Source organism: Parambassis ranga, chromosome 2 (assembly GCF_900634625.1).
Source record: "Parambassis ranga chromosome 2, fParRan2.1, whole genome shotgun sequence".
Taxonomy (NCBI): domain Eukaryota; kingdom Metazoa; phylum Chordata; class Actinopteri; family Ambassidae; genus Parambassis; species Parambassis ranga.
The window spans coordinates 9,250,990-9,263,043 of record NC_041023.1 but is presented as its reverse complement, the minus strand read 5'-3'; the positions used below and the strand labels follow the sequence as shown (position 1 = coordinate 9,263,043).

Below are 12,054 nucleotides of genomic sequence, written 5' to 3'. Positions count from 1 at the left end.
GTTGTGACGGGAGGAGTGTGGCAAGGTTGCACTTCAACAGGTGTTGAGAGGATGCCAAACAGCAGGCAGTGTCAAGCAGATACACACCAGAGTCTCACATGTGATGCAACACAATCAGAGATTCAGTCCTCTCCCATAAAGAACATCAAGCTTCTCCATCTCTGCGTCTTTCTTCTTCTTATCTCATTTCCTGGATTATATTTCAGTATTTAAAACAAAAGATTAGCAGCACTCAAGTTCACTTCCTTCAACTTGTTTAGCCCATGACTTGCTGCTGAATGTCATCCACCTTCTTTTACTTTTGCTGCAACACTTTATCTCCATCACTGACTTTTAAGACCCTGTAGAGGGGAAGAGAAATATTTATTACGGCAGGGTAGCTAACAAGAAATGGGGATTTGCTGTGGCTGATAAAACTTGTTTTTACACGTGTGTGCATTCTTTTTGACGTATAGGTCCCTGAGGTGGCTGTAAAACTCTAATATAAAACTTCTGGAACGTTCCAGGTTTAACGTTGGACAGCTACTGCAAAAATAACAACACACACAGCTGAAGGAAGCCGTTTGTTTCTAGGTTTGGTTTTGTAAATCAGCGTTTAGCCCACTATCAGCCGCAGCCACACAGACAAACACTCAGAATGCAGCACAGAATATCTCCACGATGAAAAAAAATCTGATGTCACCTGAAATTCTTTGACAAGTCTGGATGTGTGCGTTTCTTTTTTCTAGGCGGTGTTTATGGTCAAGATGACACAGTGATGCCAACATGCATCACAACAGGAACGGTGGCTAACAGGGCATGTAATCAGAAGCTGTCCAGTGGGACAGAGGGGACAGGAGTGCAGGACTGATGTGAGGGGGAGGCGGTAGCTGAGGCACAGTGTGTTCCAGGGTCTGTTGCATGTCTACAGACTGACCAGTGTGGAGGGAATAAAGGGTTCCCAAAGTGAGGTTCACGGACTATCAGGGGGGCCTTTGAGTTTTACTTCCTGAGTCAAGATAAATCTATTGAAGCCCAGTTTCCACCTGCACAGAACAAAATCAAACTGACTGAACATGGTAATTCCAATAACAATCAAAATACAATAAATCAGAACAAATTAGACTTCAAACCTTTTTTTTTCCCATCAGGAAGGTACGAGCGCTCAGAAGTGCAGAATAAATTAAAACAACAGCCGACAGCTCCTTCTTTGGACATAACGCCCCATGTCTTATCTTCCTAAAATGAACACAGTATTACTTTTTAAGGCAGCATTTCAGATTAGAAGCCACTCTCTGGATTATACAAGTTTCACCTGACCCACACCTGCCTGCTAGTATCAACACTGCTGACAGATGAATACAAAGAGACAGAAAGTCAGCCCCTGGCATGCCCTCACCACAGGACACAGAACTTCAGGGACCTAATTAAGAGGTCACACGTGACAAAACAACAACACAACAACAACAAAAACTTCCAGTGCCTCCAGATAAAGCCTGAAACAGATTATAATCCACATTCTGGAGCAGAGTACAGGGCTTTATCTTGCATCAGAGGCTGCCTCGCACTAATCACAGGCCCGTGGTTCGGTCAGCGTGCCGGGTTGGATTTACACAGCGCACACCATTAAAGCGGCTCTTTAATTAGCAGTGGGGGGAGTTGGGGAGTGGAGGGGCGTCTATAAACGCAGCACTTTTTTGTATGAAGCGAACAGCAAACATGCACTTTCACGCACACGCCTGGAATAAATCAGCGACCTCTGCTCCTGCTCCTTCAGCTGCAAAACACGCAACTTCAGCGCAGCGTCGAAACGCACTTGTTTCAGAAACTAAAGAGAGAATGAATCCAGAGGCAGCTTAATGTATTCACCGCAGCTCCCAGCGTGTCTCTGTGCGAGAGCGCAGCGAGCAGCGAGGTCTGGATCAGACATCCAGAGCTGCCTGTCAATGAGACAACAGCGCCCAAAGGCCACTTCACAAAGTGGAGGCAGACGCAGACATGGGAGGCAGAAAAAACACAGTGAGAGGGGGGGGAAAGGACGAGAGGGAAACACACAGCATTCATCTCGACACACAACACACACAAACAATCGGCGAGGCAAAGCGCAGCGAATCCAAAACATAGAAAAGCGCAAAGGAAGTGAAGCTGCTTCAGCAGCGGCACCAACATCTCTGCAAAGAGGAGGAAAAACGTGCTCTGACTAACCTGGCGAGGCGAGGACACTTCTTCCACTGAAGCGCTGCTGCTGCCCGGAGTTTGAATGTGTGTGTGTGTGTCACACTCATTGGTGTTTCCTCCCTCCCTCTCTCTCCCTCTCCCTCTCTCTCCTCTGCCGTAGAGACAGTGCTGATGTTTCCACTTCCTCCTTTCTTCTGCCGTCTGCTGGCTCTGCGCGGTGATGCCACACTGAAGGATGCATGGATGCGTTAAAGCTGCACAACAGATTTAACAAGAATAAAAAACAATAAAGATCACATCTGAAGTCCACCGAACTACATCTGCTCAGTCTAAACCTGATCAAGATGTTTAAAACTGTCTTTATTTTTTAAGCATAGCAATAAGTATGACTATTCAGTGACAATGTGACAGGGCTCATTTTATATTTCTGACAGGTTTAGTTGTGTATTTTTTTTTTTTACTAAAAGTAATACTGATCACTTTAAGGCTTAAAATGGCACAATATTAGAAACAAAAAAATAAACCTTATTTATTCAATTATTAAAATAAAAATAATAAGAAAAACTAGGAAACAGCAAAACATTTATAAAATATGGTTTTTGTTTTGGGTAATAAACATCTTTCTAAGTGCCCACTTTCCCAATAGAGAAATCCATAGAACACCATAATGCACGCTTTATTTATCTTTGTAGAATATAAGTGTGGTAACACAACACAGGAGGTTTAAAACAACTCCGACTCGAAGGAGACGTCTGTTTTTTTCCGTGATGATGGATGAAAGGAAAGCATATCTGCATCCAAAGAGGGAGAAAATGCAAACTGGAACACTGCCTTTAATAATTCATGATTATTGAACTCTCCCTGCTCTCCTGTTTGTATGGGTGGGGATTACCACTTTCTATTGTTGCTTTATGCAGGAGCCACTACTGAATGTAACTCAGCAGGGCTCCTACATTTTAATAAAGGGATTTTATTAGATCTACAGAGCATCTCTGGGCCACCCCAGGTCACCTGCATTTAATTTGGTTGGTAATTACCTACTGTTTGTTGTATTAAAATCAGGATATGTGTGTTTGTAACAGAGAGGGATGACAGTGTGTTTCAGACAGTCCTGCAGCTCTTCTTCATCTCTGCTCAGCAGACACAGCAGGGGGAGGATTAAAACAGGAGCCCTGTTCGTCCTGGTATATAATCTGCAGCGACACACCCAGCAGAAATCTCCCCGCTCCTCTCTCTGTTTGTTTTTCCTTCTCTCTGTGAAAAATACAGGATGCAAACGTTTGCTTGTTTAAATGACAGCCTGCCTCCTCAACTAAATAGTTAATTTCACCACATAAACAGTCAGTGAGGCAAACACAGTATTTTATCATTTTATTTGAGTCTAATAATAAAGTCAAAAGTCACTAAACAACATTTAATTGCAGATGTGTTTACTTCTGACAGTGTTTCTGTTTCCTCCTGAGACTAAAACAAACTAATTTGTTATTCCTCAGTGTCATTATTAGCATCATGAGTTTCTGTGACCTTTGCATCTCTGACTTCAACCTGAGAAGGCTCCATCCTCACAGAGGAAGTAATCCTTTATCTGAGACGGCAGAGCAGCAGCAGACTATAGCTTAAAGCCGGGCTGTGGTGCTGTCAGACTTACTGTGCAGTACAATGCACCTCTGCAACCAATAAGATGTGGAGTCACTATCTAACAGGTAAGTGTTTGAGGGATTTCCATTGGCTCATTCAGATTGGCTGACGCTCTGCGCTCCTGGTGTAAAACATGATATTACAAACAGAGAGGAGCCTCTCCACTGCAGCTGGAAAACATGATTACTATTCATGGGTTAAGAGCACTCCTCCAGCATCAAGAATTAATTGTCTTTTTTTCTGGGGGGTGCAGACTGATGCAGCTACAGGCCTCAGCTGTTGATGGAACTCCCATCATGATGCACAGGGACTTCACTGTTTGCCACACACAGTTTTGTTTGTTTTGCTCGCTCTGATGGGACTTCAGGCTGAGTTTCACAAAACATCTTCATACAAATGTGATTGTTGTCTGTACTGTGTGAAAACAATTAAGCTGAAGGGACCGTCATGTGTTTTTATTACCGCTATTTGTATTTAATTAATCAATCCTGCAACTGAACTTTGATCCAGAGGTCTGTGCTCTGGCCTGGTCTAAAACCTCTTTTTTTTAGATTAAATGCAAATCTTAATTGATTTAGCAAATCAGCAAATTAGCTGTGTGATTACATGTTCTCTCCTCATATTGACAGACCACTCCAGCTCACGTCAGCTCAGTAATTACAATTTACCACATGCGATCTCTGACATTCAGCCAAATAATAATCTGATTAGATAGAACTCCTGCATTTCTTTCTATGTTTTATATTTAATACTATATTTCTATATTATTAGCAAATTCAATGTGCTGAATGAAAGAGCCTGAAGAACAGAACACGTGTAACTGTCCAAATACTTAATATCTGGTCTGTACGATGAGGCACAATGAGAACAAGTCCTCTGGTCTGGCACTCAGTCTGACCTGTCTCTTGTCCAAGAAGACAGAGTGCTTCAATAAAGACTCCACTGACCAAATACTCTGTACGTGGCACAACCTCCCTCTGAGCTGCTTCTGTGCCTGAATCTCATCTGGGAGATTCATTGTGCGTCTTAGAGAAAGACGGAGAGGGAGAAGTCAACGTGGAACAGACTGTTTCGCTGAAGCTGATTTATCTGGCCGGTCGAAAAAAAAAGAATGGACAGATGCCACAGAGAGCAGATGAGAAAAGAGGCGACCGGGATGAGAGAATAAATAAGGCTGTGCTCTCCATCAGCAGCTCTCATGGCTGCAATATCTGTCGCTCTTTGATACAACATTAACTTCTCACACAAACATATACCAGCGCTTGAACTCCAGAGGAGGCCTAAGACTCACATCTAAATGGAAATCTGGTTTGCTTATTCCCTGTAGGTCTGCTGTAATTGTCTCTCTATCAGGGTCATTAGGAAGAGGGAATGTTTCTAGTTTATTTCCAAAGGGATTCCTTTCACAAAGTCTAGCTTATGAAGAAGAATCTTCAAATGTGGCCTAAAGGGCAAATGCTGTTTGCAGCAGCTACTGCTGAGCTACATTTATATGTAACATTGTTCTGAATGCGACACATTCTGTTGGTTACAGACAGCATGAACTCATTTTACAAGACTGCAAGTAGGACTGAAAAAAAATAAAATTCTTCGGGTCTCAGGAAGGTCGTCCCAATAGTGTTGTGTGCACTTTTTAATGATCAGACTTCTGTGCAGAATCCAAACATTAAGTCATCAGAAACCTGAAAAAAGGTGTCTCTCTCACACACACACCAGCTCAAGGCCCAAATGATTAGACTCTTTGTCTTTCGCAGGCTCAAGGTTTTGGAGAAAAAGAGCCATCTTTATTCTCAAAACAAGGGAACGTATTCATGTACATTCTTTCCCCGCTCTCTGTGGCTTTTTCTGAGCAAATAAGCATATTCCGACCTCAAATCATTCCAAATATTTATGTACCGTCACAAGCATTTAAACATTCAGGCTTGTGTGGAAAACATATTCTAAGTGCACCTCCGTGCATTTAACACACTCTACAATCATGGTGGGGATAACAAATTATGGTGGAAAATACAATCTCTTAATGACATGCTGTATTTGCTGACCTGCTATCGTATTAGACCCTGTGAAAGAACATTATCTCTGACACCAGCAGGCTCATTCCAAAACACTTTAGATTCATTTTCCCATGCAGCAAATGCTACTTGACGCACATATGCACTGAGGCACACGTAAGCACAATTACTTAAGCGTCTAGTTTATCTGACCTGCTGCTGCATGATCTCACAGAGACGATGTAAATGCGAGTCGCAACCCCTGAGGGGAAAGAAACGGCTGGAAAAAGTCATGCAGAGTGGATGTATAGTTTTAGATTCTCAACCTGCAGAGAAAACACTCAAAGGAGTCTCCAGAATGCAGTTCTCACTGATGCACTCTGCAGCACACACTTCACTACTGTGTAAGATCTACAATTGTTGCTCCGCTGTTTAGAACAGGCAAAATTCATAGTTGGGGTATCGGCAGGTTCCTCACATGCTCAATCTGAGTCTGAGCAATCACTGTTTTTGGAGGACTTGTGCTTTCGCTTCCTTTTTCTCTTCTTTTTATCTTTCTTCTTTTTGTCCTTCCTCTTTTTTCTCTTCTTGCTGCGATGGCGGTCTGAAGAGGAGGAGGAGGAGGAGGAGGAGGAGGAGGAGGAGGAACTGTCTGAATCGGAGGAGGAAGAGGTGGTGTCTTGAAGCAGCTGCTGAAGCTGCTGGATCCTGCAAACAGGAAGGGGCAGGAAGGAGGGGAAGAAGAACTAGAGTCAAGTATAGGAAGGAAAATGCAGCTGATGCAGAATCAGATGCTCAGTCTGTGGACTAGCATTTCTAAATAATGCCCGAGTCGTTATGGTTACCCTGTCCTTTTTTGTATATCTTTTGTTACACAGAACCAACAAATGAGAAGAATACTCTGCAGCTTCAACCAATCAAATCAACACAGGAAGCACAACAAGCCACTGAGGATCTCTGAAAGCCACAAAGCGAGACGTTTTTATAGAGCGATGCTATCAGAAGTGTTTAAAACATTCAGGAACTGTTCAGCCATGACAGGTTCTCTTGGAAAAACTTGACATGCTCTTGTTAAGTGTCCATCAGGGCTGACTCACTGTGGATCAGATGGAGCCGAGTGCTCATCAGAAGACTTGCAATATCACACTGTCTCTTGTCCTTTAAGTCCATCAAAATGTCCCCAGTGACCTACAGCTTAATTTATAAAAAGTCTGTTCCCTCAGTTCATTTTGGTTCCTCTAATGAAAGAAAGAGATAGAATTCTTCCTCACAATTGGATAGACAATGTCTCAGTCACGGACCTTTGACAGACATCAAGGGATGAATCAGACGTCAACTTCTACTAAGCAGAAATCTGTATGACTACTGGATGGTGTTTAAATACAGGGCAGGAATAAATGTAATCTAAAATCAATCCCTTCTACCTTAAGCCACAAATTTATCAGTCAGCCCTCATGTGTGCCCCTATCTTCATGCACAATTACCACAGTGCAATATGTACTATGAGAATAAGTGTGAATGGCAGTCCTGTGGCATCAATAGTTGAGCTAACAACAGCTGCCACTCACTGTGTATATGTGTAATGAACTGGCAACAGAATCTACATGCTTAATAGATGATATGCTTCCACCACAGCTTGACAAAGAAAGTCTTTCCAGGCATGTAAAATAAAGGAAATTTGCACTAAATGGTCTGTAACTATGAAAAACACCAGCTCACTTTAGTGGGTCTGTTGATGGTTCATAAGGGGCCAAGCCAAACTGTGGAGAGTTCTATTCATACACAGTAGTGGTATGGGAGCCAGTATGGAGAGAAGGAAGGCTTACAGTCTTATAGCACTGCAACGACTGCAGTGTTTTATGACAAAACCTAAAACTCCTGAACCCATCCTCTAAAATAAGACTAATTATTTAAACAATAACTTCCTTTACCATCTGGGAATATGCCATGAGCCTGAAACAAAAACAGAAACTTTCAGAATAAAGAGAGAGGCTAGACTGTTCCACTTCTGTTTCTAAAGACAAGGCCAAAATTCATGTGGCACAGACACACAACTGAGACTTCAAAGAGCTACTGGCCTTTAAATAACCTTTTTGTAATGCATGCAGAAATACACACAAGTGCATGTGTGCTGCTTTGCATACACACACTCACACAAACACACACAGTCATACTCACACCTATGGTCAGCTTTCAAAGTGAACTAACCTCAATTTTAGGCATCCTGGTGTCAAAAACTATTTGCTAGTACCCGGCACAGGGAACCAGCCACCATGAGAAAATTTCCAGGTCATGTGTCAAAAAATCAAGCCTCAAAACTGCCTGTCCTTTCCTACCACCTAAACAAAAACCTCACCATCTCTGAAAAACGAAAGCACATACCTGGTTTCTTTTTCATTCCTTTTGTTTTCTCGAATGACGTCATACATTGGGTCTTCATGAGCCTAGAAACAAAATGGAAAACAGGAGAAAGACTCTACATATTCCAAATAGTGTTTTGTCAGCACAGAGACAATACAGTAGGAAAATATGACACAGTTGCATTTATGGTAATCAATGCAGTGGCTGAGTGTTCCTGCAGTAGGTATTGTTCCATTACAAGCACACTGAGGCAAGCTGTATGGAGTCTGCTGCCCATATGTGTAAAATGTGTACTGATTTTAAGGCTGGACACAAACTTTGGTCTGTTACAGTTTCAACGGCCACACAGCAATCCCCTGACATTCTGTCTCTGCACCTTTCATACAGAAGGGTGAGGCTGTGTGAAACGGGCTTAGCTAACTATGGATGGGCTTATGTTTCTCAAAGCAAACTCACCACTCTGAACTGCTCCAGTTTCTGGTTCCCTTTGATGAAGAAGGGACACTCTTTATCGCCTGTTCTATGGCCATAACGCTTGCATCTCCAACCTGCAGAGGAAAAATAAACATCACTGAGGCAGTGTATAACTGGTTTAAAAAAGCATCTTGGGTGAAACCTCCAACCACCATGCAACATTTTGAGATGCAAGCAACCACATATTCATGTGTCCCCAGCAAGAATATATGAGAAAAATATATCACAGAGCAGGGCAAGAGGTTGTTTCACCAGTGAACTCATGTTTGAAATAAATGGAGCGTGTAAAACAAAAATATTATCATAACAGATTGTACTATAACCGAGCATAGAACCTTCTGACTTTCTAAGAGTCAAAAGAATTTGCAAAATCTGTTCTAATCTCATGATAGACACCGGTGATGTGTCTCAGCTGTCTGAAGAAAACTCTGTGTACATAAATGATGCGTTTACACCAATTTGTTAACATAGGATTTAACTTCTGTGCATGATGACAACTGAAGCTGCTGAATGGCAAATGAAGCCTGGAGACAAGTTGTTTTGTCAAACATCTCATCCTTTCTACTACCTTTACTGAAGCATACAGAAAGACATTAATTTTAGCTAAAAAGAAAACAGGTTTTGCTTACAATGAACTCAATTGGCCCTACTTGTTGAAAAAATGTACATCTCAAATTCATAATCCCTTTGTCTTCCCTGGAAAGATGTTAAGAATTTATATCAGTGATTCACAGTGTTTTAATTATTTACAGTTGATGTGGGAGTGAAAAACTCAACAATCTTTGCACAGTGAGTCCACAACAATTTAAAAGTTGCTGAAAGCTGAAAAGTAGGTGTCTGCTTGTCTGTTCCTTTAAGCTGGATGAGAAGTTTAAATAATTTCTCAGAGGATTAGGCACAGTGAGTAAGATTCTGCTAAACAAATGGCAACCTACAGAGAGGCCCTGTGTGTGTCTGTGTATGCTGACTCTGACTGCTCACCGTAGCGGCAATCAAACTGTTGTTATTCACCCTCTTTCTTCTTCTTCTTTTTTATTCTTCCGTAAAGTTTTTGGTGCAGTGTATCTTCAGCATACATTGACTGATTTCAGCCACTCAACTCAAATGTTCATCTCACAGAGGACATTCCGGGTCAACTTCAAAGTTTTTTCAAATATTAAGCAATTTCGGTGTCATCTGCCAAATGTATCTCCTCCTACAAATTTCTAGCTACAGACTCCATTTTAGTCTTGAAACGCTCATTAGATGCTGCTCTATCAAACTTGTATTCAGAATTTTCTTATTCCGAATTGTTTCCGCACGCCAGGCTCTCAAAGTTGGAGTGGTTTTTGAGGTCTCCTCTGCTGTTACCATGGTGACAGGCTGACACAGAGGCATACAAAGCTCTGAATTGCTCTGATTCTCCAGCAATTCAGAGCAATCCTTCACATCAGCAGTCAAAGCAATGCTTCAGCTGCAGCAATCAAACTTGCATTTTCTTCAGGAAATGCCCTTTTCTAGTTATAATAACAGTCATTGTTTGGAGAAAAGGACAAGAGGTTACATGGTTACATTTATCATCTATAAAGGCAGTTGTCCGTCAGAAGTGGATTTATATTCAGACCTATCAACCAGGAGGTTGTGCAAGGTGCAGTTATAACTGTATTTTCTGCAGCTACAACTGTAAGGAGCCTGTTAGCTTCTCTCAGTATTAACACATACACACATATCTAAATATACTCACACTGCATCACCTTCACCTCCTTCCCTAGAGGCATCCAGAGCCCCCTGGTGGGGGCGTGTGCCAGGAAGCTCCTGGCTTCTTCATTTCCTGGTTCAGCAGGAATACAGTCCTCTGGTTTTTCTTCATGCTCCTGCAACAGAAAACAGCCTTGTAACCTATTCTTTTACTTTTTAACACGAATATCATGTGGTCTGCGTGCAAGTGTGTGCTTTAAAATTTGGACTATAATGTTACCTTAATAAGTCCTGGTGGAGGTTTCTCGTAGCTGTATGAAAAAAGAACAGATGGACGTTTTAATGCTGCAAAACTAAAAGTCACAGTTAGCTGTCGTCATATTAACTTAGCTAACTAAACATTTAACAGAGCGAGGATTAATTTAATCGCATTTATAATTCATGGAGAAGTTTGCGGGATCAAAGAGAAAACCCCTCAATTGAATTACTCACAATGTCTCGACGTGTTTCAGTTTCTGGACCTCCTGGTTGAGTTTAGTCGAATGTGTCTTTAGTTTGTCATGATCGTGTTTTGACGCCTTGTGCTTCTTATGCTCTCGTCTCTCCTCCTTCTCCCTTGTCCGCTTTTTGTCCGACATTATCCGAATGCGACAAAACTGTGGCCGCTAAACACCGCTGACTTAAAGTTTCAACCCTTCTAGCTTTTCTAAAGTTAATAATTCCGTAAGAAATGCCTGCCACTAATGCTAACTACCCAGCAGCTAACTAGCTCACGTTATTGCTCTGTGGTGCTGCTGTACTTCCTGTGCAGTGGTGTTGGTTAGTTAAAGTTCAGCGCCACCTGCAGGTCACAGGCGGTAACACAGGAAATGCATGTGGGTTTTTTTTCAGTGTTTTCTAAAATACAAACTTATTTCCCATCAGCACTTCCCATGTAATTATTTTAACCTATAAATATACAACTTTTAGTTCACATTTGTGTCATATTTATAAGACACAGAGCTGCTCTGTGTCTCTTTGGATGAAACCCTCTCTTCCACCTGGAGACACAGAGCTGCTGTCAGGCTCGTGGCGGCTGTAAACTGTACATACTGTAATATGTAACGGCAGCAGGTAACACATTCCACCAACAAACAGCAAATAACCCATGAAACATGACAATAATTCACAAAACTCAAAGAAAACCACCACACAAACACAAAAACAGGCACAAAATATTCACTAACGTTTGTTCTTATTCAAGTATTTTCATATTTTAAATGTTCTTGCAGATACAGCTCTGTATTGTTTTGTATTTGTTGTTTCCTTTAACACAGGCAGAGCTGAAAATCAACATTCACACAATCACAGCCTGAGAATAAATATATAATTTTTTTTAATCAAAGCTGCGACATGATAACAATTTTAGCCACAGTGTCAAAAAAAAGAGTTAAAAATGAAGCTCAAGTGGACATTTAGCTGCCACTGATAAAGTACTTAGTGGGAAGAGCAGAATGATTCATTTTTGTGATTCTTAATGTTAACACATTATTTCCTGTGATGTATAGGTTCATTTATATCAGCATAATCTAAATCTGCAATAAAAAAAAATAAAACATTAAATATGTAGAGGAGTAGATGTATACATACATTAAAATTAGATGCAAGCAGGAGCATGTTGATAATGTACCTTGTTATATTCCACACTGGCAGTATATGTGCATAATGTCAGCAGACATTTAATCAGGATACAAGCTGTAAGTAGGTGGTAAGAATA

The 12,054-nt window shown here is 41.4% G+C and overlaps 2 protein-coding genes across 2 annotated transcripts in view; both read right to left on the bottom strand.

Annotated features, from left to right (window-relative positions):
- Positions 1 to 2,306, bottom strand: part of elmo1 (engulfment and cell motility 1 (ced-12 homolog, C. elegans)) — a 73,979-nt gene extending 71,673 nt beyond the window's left edge. The window contains exon 1 of the mRNA XM_028431209.1: positions 2,185 to 2,306. The gene's annotated coding sequence lies outside the window, so the exon portion shown is untranslated. The remainder of the gene's footprint in view (positions 1 to 2,184) is intronic.
- Positions 2,307 to 5,527: 3,221 nt separating this feature from the next.
- On the bottom strand, positions 5,528 to 11,122 carry rp9 (RP9 pre-mRNA splicing factor). The gene is made up of 6 exons (XM_028400700.1): positions 10,791 to 11,122; positions 10,579 to 10,609; positions 10,345 to 10,474; positions 8,604 to 8,695; positions 8,169 to 8,230; positions 5,528 to 6,494 (listed from the first exon to the last, which is right to left on the bottom strand). The coding sequence occupies exons 1-6, from the start codon at positions 10,934 to 10,936 to the stop codon at positions 6,269 to 6,271; spliced, it is 687 nt and encodes a 228-aa protein (XP_028256501.1). The 5' UTR covers positions 10,937 to 11,122; the 3' UTR covers positions 5,528 to 6,268.
- Between the last annotated feature and the right edge of the window lie 932 nt (positions 11,123 to 12,054).